Below are 20,384 nucleotides of genomic sequence, written 5' to 3' on the forward strand. Positions count from 1 at the left end.
GAGCCCAAGATCTTGTGAAGTGCTCGTCTTTTCTGATCAAAAGCATAACACCGGAAGTGGATGACATGCTGTGATGACAGACAAAATCTTTTAGGTTTAGACATTAAAATGATGAGTTTTGAGCTACATCAGAGAGAAAGCAGCATGGAGTCACATTATATAATACTTCCCTTCTTCAAGACAGAGAAATTCTCTACATAATCAGAGCTTTCATTTATTGAACACTGTTGTCACAATACCGGCATCTTCTCTGAGCAGCATTGTCATGGAGGGCAAATGACTACAGTAATGAAATGAGAGGATGATTTGATGGGATTTGTGGAGATGAACTTAAAAGCATGTATGATAGCCAAGCAGATGTCTTCTCTCACTGTATTTTTACTCATCCTTGCTTTTTCCCACATCAGTCAGCATTGTTAGTTCATCACTATCAGATGTGGTCTTATTGGGATCCTAGAATAGATATGATCCGTTGTCCTCCAGCCCAGTAATATTGACAATAACAGCCTCCGGAGTAAATACAGACTAAGAATATGAGCTAGAAATGTACAGATGATGTGTTTTTATTCTCGCCTAGCTTTCTTGCTGTTTTGTTTGCAGGTGCTGGATTTGTTTTCACAATCTCAATCTGATTTGTGCTTACACAGGTTTTGCTGTTCAGCAGTTTCGTTTCGACATACGCCTTTTAATTTTACCCCCTTGATGATAGTGATCGACCTGATCTCTGTCTTCTCTCTGTCTTCTCTCTCTGGGAGTAGGAGGAGATGAGAGCGAGTTATTTTAGACACTGTGTGTGTGTGTGTGTGTTGGACAACACGCCCCACTTATAGACTGAATGGCCCCACACCACATATGGATATGAGGCATGTCACGGTATATATTCTCACGGTCTGCTGTGATGTGAGCAGGTTGCAGAAGAGCAACACTGTGGTTCATAACCATCGACTCGTGTGGTGAACTTAGTGTGTGTTGAAGTATTAAGAATTAAATCTTGTCTCTTTTGGCTTTAAATACTTTCTTTTATGTAGGTGCAAATCTTCTTGCACAAAGAAACCCCAGATCCACCCCTACGGGAATGTGAAAAGCTAGTATAAATTCTAAACATTTTCAACATCTTTTTATGTGTGTGTGTGTGTGTGTTTTAGGACCTCAACAAGCGCTTGTCTCTCCCTGCTGACATCCGAATTCCTGACGGTTACCTGGAGAAGCTGCAGCTCAGCAGCCCCCCCTTCGACCAGCCGCTCAGCCGACGCTCCCGCCGAGCCTCGCTGGTCAGTGTTTTAATGTGCCTGTGTGTGTGTGCTACCTTTTTGTTTTTTTTGTTTTTCTTATTGCTTTGCAGTTGCCAGACTCCCTCTGTGCACGTTACCATGGCAACTGGCCCGGTGTGAGACCAGGATGGATTAATCTGGAGTCACAAGTACTCACCTCCTCCTATCTTTATGCCCATCGAATTAGATCATATTAGTCAGCTGTGGTTTGCTTTTGCAGTGTTGTTGCCGACTGTCAGGAGGTGTATATTTCAGGCCCACCAACAGAGACACATAAGCTTAAAAAAGTTACTGCTCGTACAAAATAGACAAAGTTTTCTTCCCCTTTGTGCTTTGATGTGTTGTTGCTTTCCTTTTAGTCAATTCTGTGCTGGCCCATCACAGAGGATGCCATGTTAGCTCAAGATATTTCCAGCGGCTATAATGGAGGATGATGGTAGAAAATGTTTTATTGATCTGTAACAGGGATTTTTATAGTCTGACGCTGTGAGTCCCCCCCTCAAACAAAATCAATCGAGACAACTACATTTCGGCAGATAAGCGCCAATGAAAGTAAGCCAAATTAGCTATTGGCAGTTCCTGTTATGTACCCATGTACAGACAACTATCACTGTATTACTGTCAAACTTGATTCTCATGGAAGTTCTGGAGTCATAAGGACCTTTTTTGTATGATTTTTAAGCAGATTTATTGATGTATTTTCTAATGGACATCAGCCAAAATGATATCCTAGAGAAGTGTAAGACACACAGAGTGCATTTTTCGAAGCAAATTGCAGCAATCGGGCTCAAAGGGTCTCACTCTAAACTAAAAGACTGACTGTACACATCAGGTTTTGGAATCAGTCCTTCTGAAACAAACAGCGAGGAGGCCTGGAGCTCATACATGCACAGATGCACAGAAATGCATCACAGAAGAGGCACAGAGACTGATTTCTGCAGAAAACAGAGCAGAATACACCACATCTGCATTATGTGTTGAGTTCACATAAAGGGGTATAGAAAGGTTTACTCTGTTGTTGCAGAAACGGTAAAAACACAGATTGAGGAGGTTGCAGAATCCAAAATTGTGGGACTTGAACCTTGTCTCCTTAGTGGCCCACTAACTTAATCTGTGCTTAATTCTGACTTTGTCCTCTGTCTTTCCTTCAGTCGGAGATTGGTTTTGGCAAGTTGGAGACGTACATTAAGCTCGACAAACTAGGAGAGGTGAGGAAGCCCTGAAACACTGCACTTATCAAACGTGTGAAATGTGGAAAAGATCTGACAGGGTGTGGCTGAGGTGCTACAGTTACACTATTAATGACGGAAATAGGTTTCACAACTCACATTAATGCAGTTATATTGAACCAGCGCTGTGTGTTGCATTCAGGGAACCTACGCCACAGTATTTAAAGGACGCAGCAAGCTGACAGACAACCTGGTGGCGCTGAAGGAGATCCGGCTGGAGCATGAGGAAGGAGCGCCATGTACCGCCATCAGAGAAGGTAACCAGCTTTTGTGTCCTAAATTATTATTACTACGAAATACATCTGTTTGTCTTTGTGTAAACATCTGTCTGTCATTGTCTCTACAGTGTCGTTACTGAAGGACCTCAAACACGCCAACATCGTGACGTTACACGACATCGTCCACACTGACAAGAGCCTCACGCTCGTCTTCGAGTACCTGGTAAGACTTTCCCGTATTCTCAATGACAAAATGCTTCTAAATTGAAAATAAAGGCAGAGAGCAGGATATGGAAATGTAGCTGATATTAGACATTTATTGAAGGACAATTCCAGCGTTTTTTGTTTTCCCAACACTTGTGTTGCATTCATTCTATCTAGTGCAATAGCTTGATCTGGGATGTTTGATCTATGTTGTCTCTGTAAGATGTGGGCACAACAGTTTCTGATTTCCTGTTGCTGGGTTAGCCTGAGTCTCATTTCATCCATTCCCTTTTCCTGCAACCGAACATTAGCCAGGAGTAGACTGGGTAGTGGAGCAGCCTTAGGTCCAAGCCGGGTTAGCTTAGCTCTTATCCCGCTCTTTTCCCCTCTCCTCCTGGGCCGTTTGCACCGCTGGCGGTTGCACTCGGTCTGGTGGGAGTGGCTCGGTAACTAACAAATTCAAACAAAACTGTAGCGAAGTTTGAAGGAGCTTCTCATGGGTGATGAGATGATGAGCAACATAGATTATTGTTTTATGAGGATGGATTTGCTGCATTAACAGGATGTGTGGAATAGCCGATTGATGAGTCAGTAAGACGAAATGAAACGTATGGATAAAAGTTATACTGTTGTAAAGAGATGTTCTGTAAGTGTCATTATATCTACTTAATTTCTGATGGAACCATCTCTCCCTGTAGGATAAGGACCTGAAGCAGTACATGGACGACTGTGGAAACATAATGAGCATGCACAATGTGAAGGCAAGGACGACTTTCTATTATTGATTCTCTTTATTCTGGTCTCTTTCTATGTAATTTTATTTTCCCTTGATGTGGAAAAACATTCTCTCATCAACCTTGTGAGCCTTTATCTCCGTTTACTGTGTGTTCAATAGAGATGAGACTGTGTAGTGTTTTGTCAGGACCAAAGTGGCACCAAACCAAATAGTTCCACGACCTTAACTCAACTTTGCATGTTGTAAGACATATTAATAACATCAAGGTTTTACCCATATCTTTCCAGGTTTTCTTGTTCCAGATTTTGCGAGGGCTGTCGTATTGTCATAAGAGGAAAGTTCTCCACCGGGACCTGAAGCCCCAAAACCTCCTTATCAACGAGAGAGGAGAGCTCAAACTGGCTGATTTCGGTAAGAAGGACCATAGTAGCAGCAGCTGATATTGTCGTCAGGGCAGTGGAGAATGGAGGAGTGGTCTGGCTGTCCTTGCAATGCTTTTGGGAAGGAAAATCATGTGAAAATGCATTTGATTATTTCCAGTTCTGCTCTTTCAGAATAATGCTACTGTGTAAACAATCCTAATGTCTGTGTATGTCTTTGGCGGGCTGGCAGGTCTGGCGAGGGCAAAGTCCGTCCCGACTAAAACCTACTCTAACGAGGTGGTGACTCTTTGGTACCGGCCTCCTGATGTTCTCCTGGGATCCTCCGAGTATTCAACACAGATTGACATGTGGTACGAGAACCCTACTTCTCACACTACTAATGCCTGGTAGTGAATGCGTAAAAAATTATTATTTTCAAATTAATTTTGAAATTCATCATTTCATTGTCATCAACATAAAATACCAAAATTTTAGGATTTGTTATAGTTATATCGTTACATATGTGTGTATATATATGTTTATGACTAAACCTTTAATCTACAAATAATAATAATAATTTTGTTTTAATTAATCAATCATAAAATAAGGGTTAGTTGAAACCTGCCTGCTATTATTGCTTGCTGCTTTTGCTACTGCTGCTTCTGTTGACTTGTTTGACTGGAAATTTGGCTGCCACAATATTAATAATCAATTATTGTTTAATACAGAGGTTGTCAGTGCCAGCCTCTCAATGTGAATTTTGCCAGTATTCTGAATGGGCTGTAATGGGTATTTTTCACTATATTCTGACATTGTAGAGACCAAACAATGAATCAGTTAATTAGATTAATTGATAAAAAAAGTAAGCAGCCCTGGAATGAAACTGCTTTTGTGTGTGTGTCTGCAGGGGTGTTGGTTGTATATTCTACGAGATGGCTGCAGGTCGGCCACTGTTCCCCGGCTCTACCGTCGAGGACGAGCTCCACCTCATCTTCAGGTTACTGGGTGAGTGACTCCTGCCAGGCCAGATCACCACAGCAACCCACACCACACACGTTCTTACCTGTTTAACCCTTATGTGGCAAAATCCTGTATATCTGAGTGGCTCTGATTGTTTGACTTCAGGCACACCCACAGAGGAGAACTGGCCGGGAATCTCATCCATCGAAGAGTTTAAGTCCTACAACTTCCCCAAATACAAACCGCAACCGATAATCAACCACGCTCCCAGGTACTGTGGTGTGTGTGTGTGTGGGTGTGTGTGTGGAGGGGGGTTGTTGTTAGTGCATCTGTAGATCCGTTTTCTTTCCTGGCCACTTTACATATCTCCAGTACTGGTGTGTGTGTGTGTGTGTGTGTGTGTGTGTGTGTGTGTGCGCGCGCCACGGGCAGGAAATCCTGTTGAACATTTCACAGACAGCTATCCACTTCCTTCCTCCCATGAGCCCCCACATTCCCATCAGCCCGTGCTGCAGGCAGACAGTAAGCTGTTGTTCTTCCTTTTGTCTCCTCTAGGCTGGATGGTGAGGGCATCGAGCTGCTGCTGGCTTTCCTCCGAGTGAGTGTCTACTTCCCTCATTATACCCAGAATACAATTCACTGTAAACTGATGTATCTAGCTCATTTCACACCTGTTCTTGTTTTCATTTTCTTATCTTGAAGCACTGTTACACATTAAAGTAATAACTAATAAACCTAAACTAAACAGGCTTATAAGTTAGCAAAATTAAACAAACTGCTAATTATTAAAAGTTTACTTACTCTTTCTCCATAAGCAGAACAATGTTATTTATAATGCACTTATTGTTAACATTGCACTGGTATTCTCGGTTTTATTTGTATTATGTCATATTATTAAAAAATGTCAAACATAATCATACATAAAAAGCAAGTAAACAATACAAGTACATAATAATCATTACAATGAGAATTATTAGTTGTTTCATTAGTAAACATGCTGCACTAAACATGTACTTCCTTTATTGCATGTTCCTTCTTGACCTTTGGGAGTGGTATTTTAAGCTCAATGGTCCACTTGTGCTTTTAACGGCATCTCACAGTCGTCTTTCGGTGAATGAATGAATGAGCTGCTACAGGCGTCATCACATGACCCAAATGTGAACTTTTGGTGGTCAAGATGGATCAGCAGCCAGAGAAACATCCAGGAGACCATTCACATCCGACGTCAAAGACAATTCTTGGACAGAGACACTGGCTATGTTCTCCCGCCTGTTATTATGTGACTGAAAGTTGACATCAGGGCATGTGATGACACTTGTACCAGCTCCATTTGCTCAAGAAGACCTTTGAGCTGAGATTCTCTTTACCATAGAAACTGATAAGTGCCTAAAACATTGTAGGTTTTGCAACTGATTTAGTGTAACTGGCTTTACTTGAATCATTTAGTTTGTCATCAAAGAGCAATTGGTTGTGTAGCAGTGAAACAAAACCCAAGATAAAATAGACCAAAAACTATTTTATTGGGTTAAGACACCCACCATGAACCACATCAGGCCAGAGACCTTTGTTGCATGTCTTTTCACACCTCATCAATTTAAATAAACTGTAAAGGCCAAAGTTAAATGACATATTTATGAATAATTACATTCTAACCAGAAAAGGAGAAAGGATATATAATTGCAAAATAACAAATACCCTCCCTCCCTCTTCCCACAAGAGTAAAATATTAATAATTAGTCTGTTCTGCTTCTTTCATGGTACTGTCAGAAGTAGAAATTTGTATTCATGTGCCACTACTGCTCACCTTTTATTTTGGAAATGAATCCCTTCAGTACCACTTACTGACAGCAGGAGGGGTAGCACCATCAGTGTTTTCACTGAGCATACACTTGGTTCCGTTTCTAATTGTGTGTTTTAGTCTGACGCAGTTTATCTGAGTGAACCACTGATCGCAGATATAACAGCCACAGCATAATGTGCTAAAATCACAGGGTGGTTGACATTTCCTGTTTCTGTCTCTGCAGTATGAATCCAAGAAGAGGATTTCAGCTGAAGAGGCGATGAAACATTCCTACTTCAGGCCGCTCGGGATGAGAGTTTACACACTGCCTGAGAGTGAGTGCACACACAACTGAAACAGTCTTTTGTCTTTTTGGGCTCCATTATTGCAGATTTTCTTTTTTGCTGGTCTCTGCTGTAAACTGAAGCTCTCCACTGTGTTGTAGGTGTATCAATATTCACGTTAAAAGAAGTGCAGCTGCAGAGAGACCCCGGCTACAGGAGCTCTTCATACCCAGAGTCAGGTGGGTGGGGAACACATCCAGATGCTACAGATGCGTTTTCTTACAATATGATTGTGCGATAAGCATCAGAAAGCAGGTAAAATGAGGCTGATAAAGGCTGACATGCTTCTCAGCAACATGCTTATTTGATTATTGTAGTGATAGGGACAAGTATTAGACTTCTATAAAGATGGGAGATTCATAAAACACAGATAAATAAAATACAGGTCAAAATTGAAGCAGTAGGGCCTGAGATATCCTGAAATAAATATTGGTTAAGATTCAAAAACACTGCATTACTACATTTGCCATAATGCACCTGGAATAGCGTCCATCCCTGCCTCCTAAATGACCACTTCTTGCAAACCCCATACCTCTAGTTTGTAACACAAACTTTCTTTGAAAACAGTTTTAAGTTTCAAGCCTGCTTGACCCCAAACCCCTGACATCATCAGGGTTATCTTTTGTTTGGGGTCAAACTGTGGAAAGTTCTCTCCAGAAGCATCATACAGCCCTTCACAGGCTGAGCAAGACTCCGTACAAGTAAACCGAACTTCCTGTGGAACATTGGTGGTGCCTTTAAACTGTCTAAAAGGTAATGGTCTATTGAGGAAGGCTACGTATAACATCTTTGATGTAAAGGAAAGGCCTTATGGGTATTGCATTTTTGATTTCCTTCCAGGTAACGGCAAGATCAACAGGAGGCAGAGCATGCTCTTCTAAGGTCTGATGAAGAGGATGGCCGACTGCCCAACTTCATCACGTCCCACCAACCTCTCGCATGAGCCCACCTTCCCTGTGCGGAGTGACTCGCCCCGCCCCTCCCAACGCTCTTACCTGCACACACATAAAAACACACACACACACACACACACACTCCTCTGAATGAGTGACTCATGGGTTGAATCTGTTTGGAGATTGTGTTTATTTATTGGGGGGTGAAAGGATGAGGTTGAATTTTTTGCTGCTAAACTACTACTGTCTGTATTTAACACACCGTGTGTGCGTGTGTGTGTGTGTGTGCGTGTGTGTGTGTATACCTGATGTGAACTCGAGACGCCATGCACAGTTGAGCAGTCAGTAAGGTTACTGTTGTTTTTCTTCTGACTACAATTCTCCGGCTTCGTTTGAGTTAAAATTCCACTGATGTTGATGTTGACGCTGTGACAAGTTGTTGTTCTTGTTGTCGTGCTCGGAGACCGAATGCTTCAGTTTTTTTCACATTTTTTTTTTATAAATATATATATATATATATATATTTGGAGTTTATGTTTTGTTTTTCCTCGAGCTTCCGTGACTGAAGTCTACAACATTTCCAGATTTAGAAAGACTGGGACGCTAAAAGGTCTTGGATGGGGAAAAAAATATTCCTCTGGATTTCTCTGCATAATTTTTCCAAAACGTTTTAGCCAGACTGTTCTTCTAGAGGGCCTGCTGCCTCTGGGGTGGTTGCACTGAGGGTTAAAAAAAATGGACTGCGAGGAGATTGTGGTAACAGCTTTGGACTGTGGGTTAAAGAAGCACACACAAGAGTCCAATCAAACTGGGCGAACATGAGTTCTTCAGTTCTTTTGGTCATTCTGGCTGGGACCAAAACTGAGGAGGAGGAGGGAGGCAAACAGTTGGGAAGACGAGCGAAAAGCACAGATGAAAGAAGAGGAATACTGGAGCTGAACAGGAAGTCACGTGAGGTCCCACAGGAAGCCAGCAAGCCTTCCCAAAAACCCTCACAAAACTGCCAGGACTTCATTTCTTTAAAAAAAAAGAAAATGATGCCAGCTACACTTTCTCGCTCTTTGTGCATTCAGAGATCTCACTGCAGTAACTTTGTTTTTAACTTGCACTTCAGTGTGTTTTTTTGGAATCAGGGACCCTTGGCCTCAACAAGGCCGAGTATACCCAACAGTATTAAGATGTGTTCTCTGTGTCTGTGACCTTTGGCCTCTCCTTGTGAAACAACACTGTCATTGTGGCATGTTTTTTGGAGGGGATCGGGGTGGGGGTAGGGGAAATGGTTGTTTTCCACTTGGCGTCGGACCACCGCTCTCTCCAGCATTTGTACACAAGGAAAAAAAAAAATTTCAAATTGAAATGTTAGATTTAACTGCCCGTTGTGTTGTTTGCAACTGACAGTGATGCTACAGGTGAAGCCTGTTGAGAATTCTCACTTTTTCCTGCGTGTTTACTGAAGCAAATGGAAGATCTCCTGAAAACACTTAAACACTAAAATGTCTACTGGTGTGCTTTGCAATCCTGGTTTAATTTAGTTGCAGTGAGTATTTGTCTCATTCCTGTGGACCAACGAAGATGTAGTCACTTCAGCACTTCAGCAGTTGTGTGATTGCAAAAAGTGTTTCATTCACTTTAAGGATAAGTTTGACAATATGCTTACTCACTTTCTTGCAAGAGTTAGATGCCACTCTAGCATTGGTAGAATGAATATGAAGCCAGGAGCCTGTTAGCTTATCTTAGTAGACAAAAATTGGGGAAACGGTTAGGCTAGCTGTTACCCCTGCCTACTAACATCTCTAAAACTCAAAAATTAACATGTTATCATTTGTTTAATTTGTATAAAAGAGGAAGAGTTTTTACACTTTTTTTTGTATGAATTAAACAAACAAGATGTTATGTTGGTTAGTGAGATTTAGAGGTGCTGTTGGGTAGATATTGTCACTTTCAGACAGAACCAGGAGAGCTGTTTCCCCCCTGTTGCTAGTTTTTATGCTAACCTAACCTAACCAGCTGCTCGCTCCAGCTTAATGTTTATTGTACAAAAATGACAGTGGTGTCGATCTTCTCATCAAACTTTCGGCAAGAAGGCAAATAAGCCCATTTACCAAAATGTCAGACTGCTCCTTTAAAATACTTTCAGAATCAAAGGGCAAGAACTCCAGAGCTGCCATTTTGCTCCAAAATTCAAAAGGTCACACAGGGAAAAATCCATCATGGAAAAGGCAAAGAGAGCACTTTCTACACTCACAGTAGCAAAAAATAGAAGTGAGTGTAGTGCATGAGCTTCTGCACTAAATAACACTAGGAATGCATTGAAAATCACAGGTTGAACACGTAAGTGTGTGAGAAGATCTGAGGGAGATTTTCCTGTAACTGCAGCTCTTTTGCTCAACGTCTAAATGAAAATGTCACATTGTTTGACATTTAAAGGATTCGAGCAACACTGAAGTTCCCTGTTCCAACTAATGCTTGATAAACTCAAACTTAATATCTGAGAGAATTAATGTAATAAACATTAACTTTATCAGTTTGCAGCTAATAGTGTGACATACTGTAATTCTCATCATTTCATTAGCTATAAACCTTTGACAACATGGATTTATTTCATCAGCTCATTAATTGAGCTTAAATTTAAATTCAATGCATACAGTAACATCAGAACAAATATAGCTGGAAGACTCCATTAACGGTTTACATTTCAAATAACGTAACTATTATTGTGTTCACAGGAAACAAGTCATTGTATTAATGGTAGACGTCCTGGACTACATTGACCTGATGCCACTTTTTTCTCCCTGGGTAGCTTCAAAAAGAAAACCTTTTTCTTCCCCTTACATTTCACATGCACTGTATTTGCATATATGGATGCTTCACTTAAACCTTGAAAACGTTATGTCGGCACATTTCAGACATGAGAATGCAGCATTATTCCACTGTTAACTGCAAACTGTGTTTCTGCCAATGGTGGCTTTTTCACATGAACAGCAGTGACATGCATGAAAGGAGATTTCTACAACAGATAAATATTTATCATTGTAAAACTTTTTCAAGTGTATGAAAGGCCTGAATTTATGTGAACATGTTTGAACGCGTAAGTGTGTACGTGTGTCTGTGTGCCTGATGCATGGAAGGCCTGCTTTGTTGTGAATTCGACCTCTGAAACACTGAGCTGCCGGTCAACAGTTGGTGTGTGACTCTTTTTACTGGAACTATTTATTTCTCATAACCATCGGAAGTAAATTTAATCTGTTTCATAAACAGTCTGTGCAGCAGTCATTCTTCGAATGGTGAAAAGAGTATGTATTATCAATTAAAAGGAATGTAGTAATTCTGGAAAGTAATTCATTTTATTCCAAAAAACAACAATTTTCTCAACAAAACAACGAAACACAAGCAAATCACAGAGAATACATTTCCATCAATTTCTCTATAAAAATAACTAGGAGCCATTTTACAAAAAAATGTTTTTGTGCAATTTTGACCTGGAATGTCTATTAAAACCTGGTTTTAAAGCTTAATACATTTATAAAATTCTTATGATATTGAAGGCACAGCTGGTACAAGGCTTAAAAGAACAGTGCATTTAAAAAAAGCATGAAACTATACAAAGATTCAAAAAAGTTCACAGCGTCAAGTAAAAGCAATACAGAAGACAAAATGAAGACTTCCAGAGTGTTTTAGCATGCTGGCTAGCAGGTGCACTGCTAGGGGTCAGTGTGGGATTCATCTCAAAAGGCCACAGTCTCGACAAATGTTTCTTAAGTGTAGAGAAAAAAAAAAAGGTGAGACACTTGCCATGTGTCATTCGTCGTACTTGGCTTATAGCATTTAATCATCCAGTTTGTCCCATTTTGTGATCAAATTCAAAGCAACAATTTGACATTTTGGGAAATGCTTTTTTTGCAGAGAGTAAGATGAGAAGATTGATGCCACTCTCATGTTTGTCAGTTTCAATATGTAGCTACAGCTGGTAGCTTAGTTAAAAACTGGAAACAGCCAGCCTGGCTATAAAGTAAAATAAACACTAATAAACATATAATCTGTGTTGTGTTTAATCAGTACAAACACTTTGGTGTTGAAGGGGTTTCACTGTTATTATGGGAGCAGTAACTTCCTGGAGTCTTGTCATTACTGTGAGTTTGCCAGGCAACCTTTAGTCCCCCATAAAACTACACATTTTTATAGTTTGGTTTTCATACCAAAAGGTAGTTAGATTTTGTTACCTCTTGACAGAGCAAGGCTGGCTGTTTCCCCATTTCCTGTATTTAAGCTAAGATAAGCTCCTGGCTGTAGCTTTAAATTAAGCGTACAGACGTACAGAAAAAGATTACACTTACAAAACCTCCTGGCTTAGTGAGGTCATGTTCTCTCATAATTCCTGACATGGATTTCCCCCAGATTTCCACTGTTTGAGTCAGTGATGTGGATATTGACATCAGTCGGAGGGGGGGAGGGAATAGAAATAACTTTGCAACCAGTCTGTATTTTTCACTGAAGGAGAAAAAAAAACATCTTGAAAAGAGGAAACACCAAACACAAATATCAAGAAGTTGAGCAGTTGAACACTCTTCTCAGAGAGCAAAGCTTCAGAGTGAAGCTCCTGTTTCTTCTAATAAATGCAAAGGAACAGGATTCAGATTAAAATGTAATTGGATTCAGACAAAGTCCGACTCCTGTGCAGTTCATCATCAGAGTTTAAGGCTGATTGGCTTGGTCCTTATCTGTGCTGATCTGGCCCAGCTCAGCCTGGCATCAGGACTTGTGGGAGCTGGAGGAGAGCAGCAGAGGGGAGGGAGCGTCCACACAAGGTAAAGGCACCGGGATGGGCCCATTCAGCAGTGTGGGGAACTGTAGGGGGACAGTTAGAGGTTGAAAACGGTTAAGATTTAACCCCCAAACATACTGCTTCATCAGAGAACGCTGGCATTTTTCAGCATCAGAGTCATGTGTGAGCAGAAGCCAGAATTTATATTTTGGAAAGCTTGACCTGGTACTTGAAATTTCCCCTTGTAGTCTTTGAGTGATTAAAACTAGTAAAATATTTAGACAAGGCAGAGGCGGAGGAGGAAAGCTGTCTGAGGGGCAGTGGTGAAAACAAAAAAAAAGGGCACCAGCTTCATGCGGTGGGGCATTTATTGTGTATTTATCGAAAATTCACTCCTTTCAAGTGTCAACGAAAGCCAACATAGACGATTAGTATTCCGAGCATCAACAGAAACAAAACTTCTGTGCAGCGTAACTTTGGCAATAGGTATCACAATGTTCAATGGGCCCCTTTGGGAATTTAGGTCCCTGGGTAATCTGTCCGTCTGAGGGCCCTTCATCGTGTGTTTTGCACACAGAGGCACCTTCGAGGGCACTTTACCACATTTCCTCACACAAAGGGGCACCTTGGAGGGCGCTGCATGACACTTTTTCTACCAGAAGGGTGCCAATTAGGGCAGTGCATCACGTTTTCTCGAACTTTGGGGCGCCCTAGAGGGTACTACGTCACATTTTCTTCACTGGAAGGGCACCCAGAAGGCACATCATCATATTGTTCGCAAATAGACATTATCTTGTTTTATTCATAAAAAGGTCATTCAAGCTGCGTTTTTTTCTAACATGTGGGAACCAGGCATACCCCCATGTTAGAAGATTGATATACAGTAGTTCCACTATCATTACTACAGTAATGATGTCACATCCATAATGTTAACAGTAATGTCAAGGTTAGTCTGTCCTTTCACAGAATTATTTGTGCAGTAAGATTTGGGCAGTGAATGCTGCATCAGAGGAGGTAAGTGTGCGCTTGCTTAAATTGCACCGTGGGGACATTAAACTTAATGCTTAACAGTTTATTTTGGGGTTGTGTGTTTTCATGTCAGTGAGTTGACATGGGAGGGAGGGGCTTCTCACCAACCAACCCTCTGTCTTTCTCTGTAGCCAACAGGAAGTCACCCCCTCTTCTTGTCCACACTAGAACGGAAACATCTGTGGCTTATTTTGAAACCCTGGCACACACACACACACACACACACACACACACACACACACACACACACACACACACACACACACACACACACACACACACACACACACACACACACCAACTGCCAAGGTAAAATCAAAGATCCTGTAGTTATGAGGGGAGATTTCGGATCCATAACAACTAGAGCCAGTGATTTCTCTGAAAGGCTGGTACAAAAAATTAAGGTCAGTGTGTCCTTTTTTACACAGAACTGTCAGAACTGAAACTGTAGCTTATTTGAGAACACAATTAAGGTAATTATCCCCCCCAAAATAATGTTTTCCAGCGTTATAGAGACAAAGTTGGAACAGGCATTTTCCCTCCCTCTTGTGTGTAAACAGTCTGGTTTAAAATCAGGAGGTTAGGGTTGGTTTCAGGTTCGGATGATCTTATCTTATTGGTGGAAAGTGCTTGTCAGACTGTTCAGCAGTGTGTACTAACTGGAGGAAGTTGTGCACACAACTCGTTCCGTCATTTTCCGTTCCATTCCGTGTACAAACCGATGAATCTCCATCCTTTAAGGAAAGACTGTCTGAAAGTGGGTGTGTCATTAAATCCAACTGAACGATTACCGTGGCTACCCCCTCTCTATGATGGCTTGGACAACATGCAGTCGCTCGAATTCCTCACATACACAGCAGTACAAGACATGTGGCGGGTTTACCTGAAAGAGGGGGGCATGGCTCTGCAGCTGGGCAGGGCTGAGGGGTCCCACTGGACTTAGGCTGGACCAGAAATGGATATTGGAGAGCAGAGGACTGGGAGTGAGCAGCAGACCAGACGGAGTCTATATTGACAGAACCCAAAATGAAAATGTCAGAGGATAAATACACCAAGATGGAAATGAAGGTGTTTATTCTGGCAGTGAGTCCACAGAGCTGTCCACAGTCTGTGGTGAAGTTGTCATGTCATTCAGTTTCACCCAGAGCTCAAAGCCAAGTCTGCCCTCTAGTGAACTCTCGTCTACCAGACAGACTGACTTGGCAGACTGACTCCATGCAGGTCAGGAAGCTCCGCTCATACAGAATTCATGACATCTATTTTCTTCTGTCTCGTCTTTCTTCTGTCTCTTCATATTTCACTAAGGCCAGTTTGATTTTTTCTTTCTGGTTCTGTCATGGGAACACAAGACTCTGTTCTACAGCCAGGAACTAAAACGTTCAGGAGCAAAAATTTCTTCAGTGCGTTTGCAATGACCACTGAGTTTATTGTTTTAAATTTTTCTTTTAACGATGCTTAACATAATGCAATATGCATAATTCTGCTGAAAGTCAAAGGAAAGAAAGTCAGCTCCACTTTCTCAAGACCAGCTCATGCTGTGCTGTCATGCTGCCAGATGGCTTTTGCCGTTTTCCCAGATAAAGCTCATAGCTTGACCAGCAACCACCATCAACTGGTTTGTGAGACATCTGTGGGGACTGTTTTATAATGTAGGAACTAAAATCAGAACCACATCTGTCCTGGGGGTAGGTTTCTAAATTCTGAAAGGTTCCTGTGGTGGAGGAGGGGATGTGGATACTTAACCAGCAGCTCAGGTGTTTCTTGCCGACACTGTATTAAAGAAAATGGTCAGTGATGAGTGAAGGCTTCAACATACACTTTTTCCATCAATTATGTACTAGACACTCAGCAGCCTATCATTGCTCAGTCTGGATGAAAGCATCAGCTGAGTGCCTTAATGTTGTCAGACCGTCCTGGTTTGGTCAGTGTGCTGTTGCCAGTGACTCAGGAGCTTCAGGAACATATGGCTTCACTTATGAACCTCCTCCCTCCCTCCCTTGCCTCCTCCCCTCTTTCCGCTCACCTCTTTCCATCTCCTCCCTGTCTACAAGCTTAACTTTCTTCAACCCCAAAATGCCTGGTTCTTCTTTTTCTTCTCCTCTTTCCCTCTCTCGCCTTCTCTTTCCTCACCTAAAACAACCTGCAGAAGTAGAAGGGATCATGTGTGAGTTAAATGTTGGTAATACATGTGTTATGTGTCATGGTGTACCTGTGCAGTGAGGAAGGCAGGAGTCAGGGACCCTGAAGGCAAAGCAGGGCTGTTGAGAGCAATGGAAACGAGGTCACTTCCTGTCAGGAGGAGAGAGGAGGCGGAGATTTCCAAGCCTTTGGGTTTTCGGCTTTTCAAGGGTGCAATATTGGCCAGTCCCCTTCTCTCTGGCGTTGTCGTGCTATGTGACCTCACTCTCTCCCTCTGACCAGATGACAGGTTTAGAGGTTGAGCGCTCTGCTCTAACTCTTCAGTGTCTGGGCTCTGGCTCCGCCCCCTCCATAGTGTACAGGCGGGGCTTTGTGGCGGGGAGGAGGAGCAGGACAAAGAGCGCTCCTGCTGAGGAGACGGTCTGGAGGAATGGGAGGCCTCCGTTGAGGATGGGGGTGGGGTGGAGGGGAGGGAGGAGTGGCCACGGTTGGTTATGTATCGGATGACAGAGGAGCTGTCGTCATGGCGTTCGGCTCTGGGCTCCGTCTTGATGGGCCGGTGTGGTTCTAAGGAGTGCTGCAGGGAGCTGACGGTGAAGGAGGAGTACAGGCTGGAGTGGAGGTACTGGTTTCTCTGAACCCCATCCTCGTCGTCAGCCTCAGGCTCTGACATTGCACCCCCACTTTCCTCACTGCTGCGGCCCGTCTCCACCGCCGCAGGGTCCATCTTCACGATGTCAGGGAATGACACAAACTTGTAGACAAACTTCTGACCAATCACCTTCTTAATGATGTTCTGCGGAGGGAACGAACATGATTTCTTATTTTAAACTCATTTTTAACACTTTTGGTCTCCATAGCTATAACGACATAAAACATCATCAAGCCACGACATTGTATTTCAATTGCTTTTAAATGTACATGTTGCCTACTTTGTCGTAGTAGTAGCGCAGGGCTCTGCTCAGCTTGTCATAGTTCATGTTGGTCTTGTTCTTGCGCAGCCCCCACAGCTTGGCCACTTCTTCGGACTTAAGCAGCTTGAACTCGCCGTCGTTGGACGTCCAGCAAATGAGATGCTTGTGGCTTTGGTCGAGCAGCAGCTGCAGCAGGAACTGCCAGAGCGTGATGGAACTCTCCATGATGGGGTGAAACCAGAGACACAGGCGATCTACAGAGGGAATCTTATTAAAGTCAATTCAAGGACCACATATTAGGCTACTTTGTGCTATCAAGAAGCCATTCAAACATCTTTTCTTTTTTTGCTAACAAGATGGATTGCTTTCTAGCACAAATCAGGAAGAGGGCAATGTTCTTCCAGAGGAGACTTTGTGAATTTCTGGTGAAAGCTGAGGGTTCCAACACATTTATCCTCAGGAAAGAGGATCAGAAGCAGGTGTTGGTTTGACGAGAGCAGTGAGGCTGAACCAAAACTATAACGTTGCGGGCTGTAACAAAACAAAACAATGAGCTAAAAGATGCTAAAACGCTCTGTTGGCTGAGGGGGACTGCAGACTTAGGAGATAATTATTTGCGATATCAATGTGAGTGACACCTGTCACAGTACTCATAGTTCTTTGATCCATTGTTATTAATAAATATATTGATTTGTGCAGCTTTAAAGTTCACTGTTAAAGGTCACACATTTCAGTTGTGTCCATGAATCATCACAGATTAGGGTGATGACATTCAGCTCAGGAAATCAAGTCACTGGAAAGTGAAAGAAATGATAAAAATAACTAGTCACTCAATGCCCTTAATATGGAAACAATTTCACACATTCTTTGACTATTTAGGGAATAAAATGCCAAACATAAAAAAATACATAAAAAGTAGGAAGGAAAGAAAGAAGGAGGATAGGTGGGCAGCAAGGAGGAGGAGGAATTATTAATGTCAACACAAATGTGTACCACGATCCTTCCGCTAATGCAAACACCACTAACAACCACAAGCCCAACAGTGCTGACCATGCCCACCACCCCCCCCCTTTCTCTGACTGGGAATTCCCTGTTCCAAACACTGAGCCCACAAACGGACAACAACACAAACATGTAAATGACACAGGCTCTACAGGACAGTCCACTTTGCCGTAAGTTTCTGAACACCGTGGTTCTGAACAGTAATATCTATAATACTTAATCTAAGCTATACCTCACACGTATGAACTCATGCTCTTTGGTTTGGTGGACTCACACACTTTGGCTGCCTTCCAAAGCAGGATGGCGGCAGTAGTAGCCTAAATACAAGTCTGAGTGAATCCACCATTGATGCTTAGAATTGAAATTATCTATGGCTTTGTCCGAAACCACTCACTGCTCACTAAATAGTGTGTTTGCCATCTTGCAGTGCAGTCCGAATGTATATTGAGAAATATTATACCCTATATAGTGGACTCAAGTATGAGTGAATGCATTGTAAAAAGTAGTGTACAACCAATGGTCACTAATACCATCATGCATTGCACTGATAGAAAAATGGCCCACCAGCCAACATTGCCACAACAATGATGTAAGTAACAGCACAGAGATAATGACCCGGGAAGTGTCCAAAAGTGTTAAAGAGTGCTATAGGCCTAAAGCTCACCATAGTCCTCTACATAGAACAACCTAGATAGGGACACAGCCCATGTGGCCTTACTTCACCTCTTCAGTACATTTAAATCTTGGAAAGGGCGTGTTTTATTTATGTCCATATGAAAGAGAGAAAAAAGAAACAAACACAGGAACTGCAGATGCTTTCATTCAGGGCACATGGGACCGCTGCATGGTTTGATTCATATGAAAGATATGTGAATCCCATGATATAGCCTTCACTGTCACCTGATCTCAAGCCCATTGAACACCTGTGGAATACCTAAATCAACTCATCTGCATACTTATCATGGTTTAATGATATTATGCTCAGCGATGTAGTAAAGGTTGAATATGCTTGAAATCCCCATTACTTACAAAAAATGTATAAAGTTGTGGGTTTTTTTCCATGACAAAAGAAATGGTTTTCCTGCTAATGGTTCTCTCACTACACTTATAAATATCTGATTTCATTTTACTTCACTTTTATGTCTGTGTGTACAGTCTCTTGTGTTTGTGTGTGTGTGTGTGTGTGTGTTGCAGACCGAAAAAGAGAGCAAAAGAGGGCCAGACATTGGTTGGCTTTTGAATGTTTCTATGGTGATAAAGCAGGATGTGGTCAGTGACCTTCTGCCAAGACAAGCACGGTTCTAACTGACGTGTTTACCTGGAAACCACTGACTGTCTGTGAGCGTCCGCCTGTCTTTTTCTCCGTCTCCTTTTTTCCCCCTCTCTCAAAGCTATTTATTAATATGGTGCCTTATTAGCAGGAAATACAAAACTACTTACTGCCAAAAGGAAATGACAAATAACTCATTAAAGCCAGATTTAATTTGCAACCATGACAATTTGACAGCACACTTTGCAGTTGCAACAGAAATCTCCATGTCAACCACATCTGCCTCAATAGCAGAGGACCTGAAACATTGCCACCATAATGATGATGGTTACTCTACGTTCTTTCATAATAACAACATATGGTTCAGTACTTACAAAATAATCAACCATGAATTCAGTTTAAACATACAGTATGCATGTCTTTCTTTCACTGTCCTAGGAAACCCTCCAGCATAGACAGGAAAGTGTATGTGGTGCTAACAATGACCCATCACCATGAACACACAGAAACACATATCCTAGCTTCCTTTTTCCTGCATGGGTGTGTGTGTTAAGTGATGGAAGAACTGTAGTGCTGTCTGCCTGTCTAAACCAGGACTTCCTGTCATTCAGCTGCAGGGGCGTCTTCCCGGAGAATGGCCTTCCCTCGCTGGGAGGTAGGATGTCCTGTAAGTGGGTACCACCAGGAAATAAACGTGCACGTGCACACACACTCCCATGCTTTATTCCCCTTATTGGTAACACTTAGAAGTTGTTTTTAAGAGCAACATCTCAACACACACCCACGCATTCGAAGAGCCACAACAACATATGGAGAATACATCTATGTCCTGATGTGAGACTCTGTTTGTTCTATGTTTACCCTCTGGCGTTTCACTCTTAACAAGTCTGGGCTGGAGAGAAACAAAGCAGGAGGAAATGTTGATTTATGGAATTTCAGAATAAAAGCAGTCCCGTACTGACCCTCGGTGTTATAGCTTAGAGTTCGACAGTTAACAAGGTATACATGACCCATACATGAACACTCCTCCCTCAAATGTCAATCTATCGGATATACATGCCAGCATACTTTGGACACTTAAGATCTTTAATCCCACTGAAACAAACCAAACCAAAAACCTGCACAAGATTCTATAACCATTTATTCTGGGCTAGTTATTTCTTATTTTTGGAAATGTGTGTATGTGTGTGTGTGTGTGTGTGTGTGTGTGTGTGTGTGTGTGTGTGTGTGTGTGTGTGTGTGTGTGTGTGTGTGTGTGTGTGTGTGTGTGT

The 20,384-nt window shown here is 42.2% G+C and overlaps 2 protein-coding genes across 9 annotated transcripts in view; one reads left to right on the top strand and one right to left on the bottom strand.

Annotated features, from left to right (window-relative positions):
- The window catches only part of cdk17 (cyclin-dependent kinase 17), a 50,863-nt gene extending 39,541 nt beyond the window's left edge, over nt 1-11,322 (top strand). For 5 of the 6 annotated variants that reach the window (XM_046071894.1, XM_046071893.1, XM_046071895.1 and 2 more), the window contains 13 exons: nt 1,146-1,271; nt 2,423-2,479; nt 2,643-2,757; nt 2,847-2,941; nt 3,621-3,683; nt 3,946-4,069; nt 4,271-4,391; nt 4,928-5,025; nt 5,146-5,251; nt 5,536-5,578; nt 7,005-7,095; nt 7,206-7,283; nt 7,945-11,322. In XM_046071894.1, coding sequence (XP_045927850.1) covers nt 1,146-1,271; nt 2,423-2,479; nt 2,643-2,757; nt 2,847-2,941; nt 3,621-3,683; nt 3,946-4,069; nt 4,271-4,391; nt 4,928-5,025; nt 5,146-5,251; nt 5,536-5,578; nt 7,005-7,095; nt 7,206-7,283; nt 7,945-7,985 — 1,158 coding nt within the window. In that variant the 3' untranslated portion in view covers nt 7,986-11,322. Of the gene's footprint in view, nt 1-1,145; nt 1,272-2,422; nt 2,480-2,642; nt 2,758-2,846; nt 2,942-3,620; nt 3,684-3,945; nt 4,070-4,270; nt 4,392-4,927; nt 5,026-5,145; nt 5,252-5,535; nt 5,579-7,004; nt 7,096-7,205; nt 7,284-7,671; nt 7,858-7,944 lie in introns of all 6 variants that reach the window. The other variant, XR_006828523.1, reaches the window with a different exon arrangement.
- The window catches only part of elk3 (ETS transcription factor ELK3), an 11,395-nt gene continuing 2,333 nt past the window's right edge, over nt 11,323-20,384 (bottom strand). For 2 of the 3 annotated variants that reach the window (XM_046071901.1, XM_046071900.1), the window contains exons 3-6: nt 16,860-17,095; nt 15,998-16,723; nt 14,672-14,794; nt 11,323-12,842 (exon numbers count right to left, since the gene is read on the bottom strand). In XM_046071901.1, coding sequence (XP_045927857.1) covers nt 12,747-12,842; nt 14,672-14,794; nt 15,998-16,723; nt 16,860-17,066 — 1,152 coding nt within the window. In that variant the 5' untranslated portion in view covers nt 17,067-17,095 and the 3' untranslated portion in view covers nt 11,323-12,746. Of the gene's footprint in view, nt 12,843-14,671; nt 14,795-15,811; nt 15,929-15,997; nt 16,724-16,859; nt 17,096-20,384 lie in introns of those variants that run through there. The other variant, XM_046071902.1, reaches the window with a different exon arrangement.

This window comes from Micropterus dolomieu, linkage group LG16 (assembly GCF_021292245.1).
Source record: "Micropterus dolomieu isolate WLL.071019.BEF.003 ecotype Adirondacks linkage group LG16, ASM2129224v1, whole genome shotgun sequence".
NCBI lineage: Eukaryota > Metazoa > Chordata > Actinopteri > Centrarchiformes > Centrarchidae > Micropterus > Micropterus dolomieu.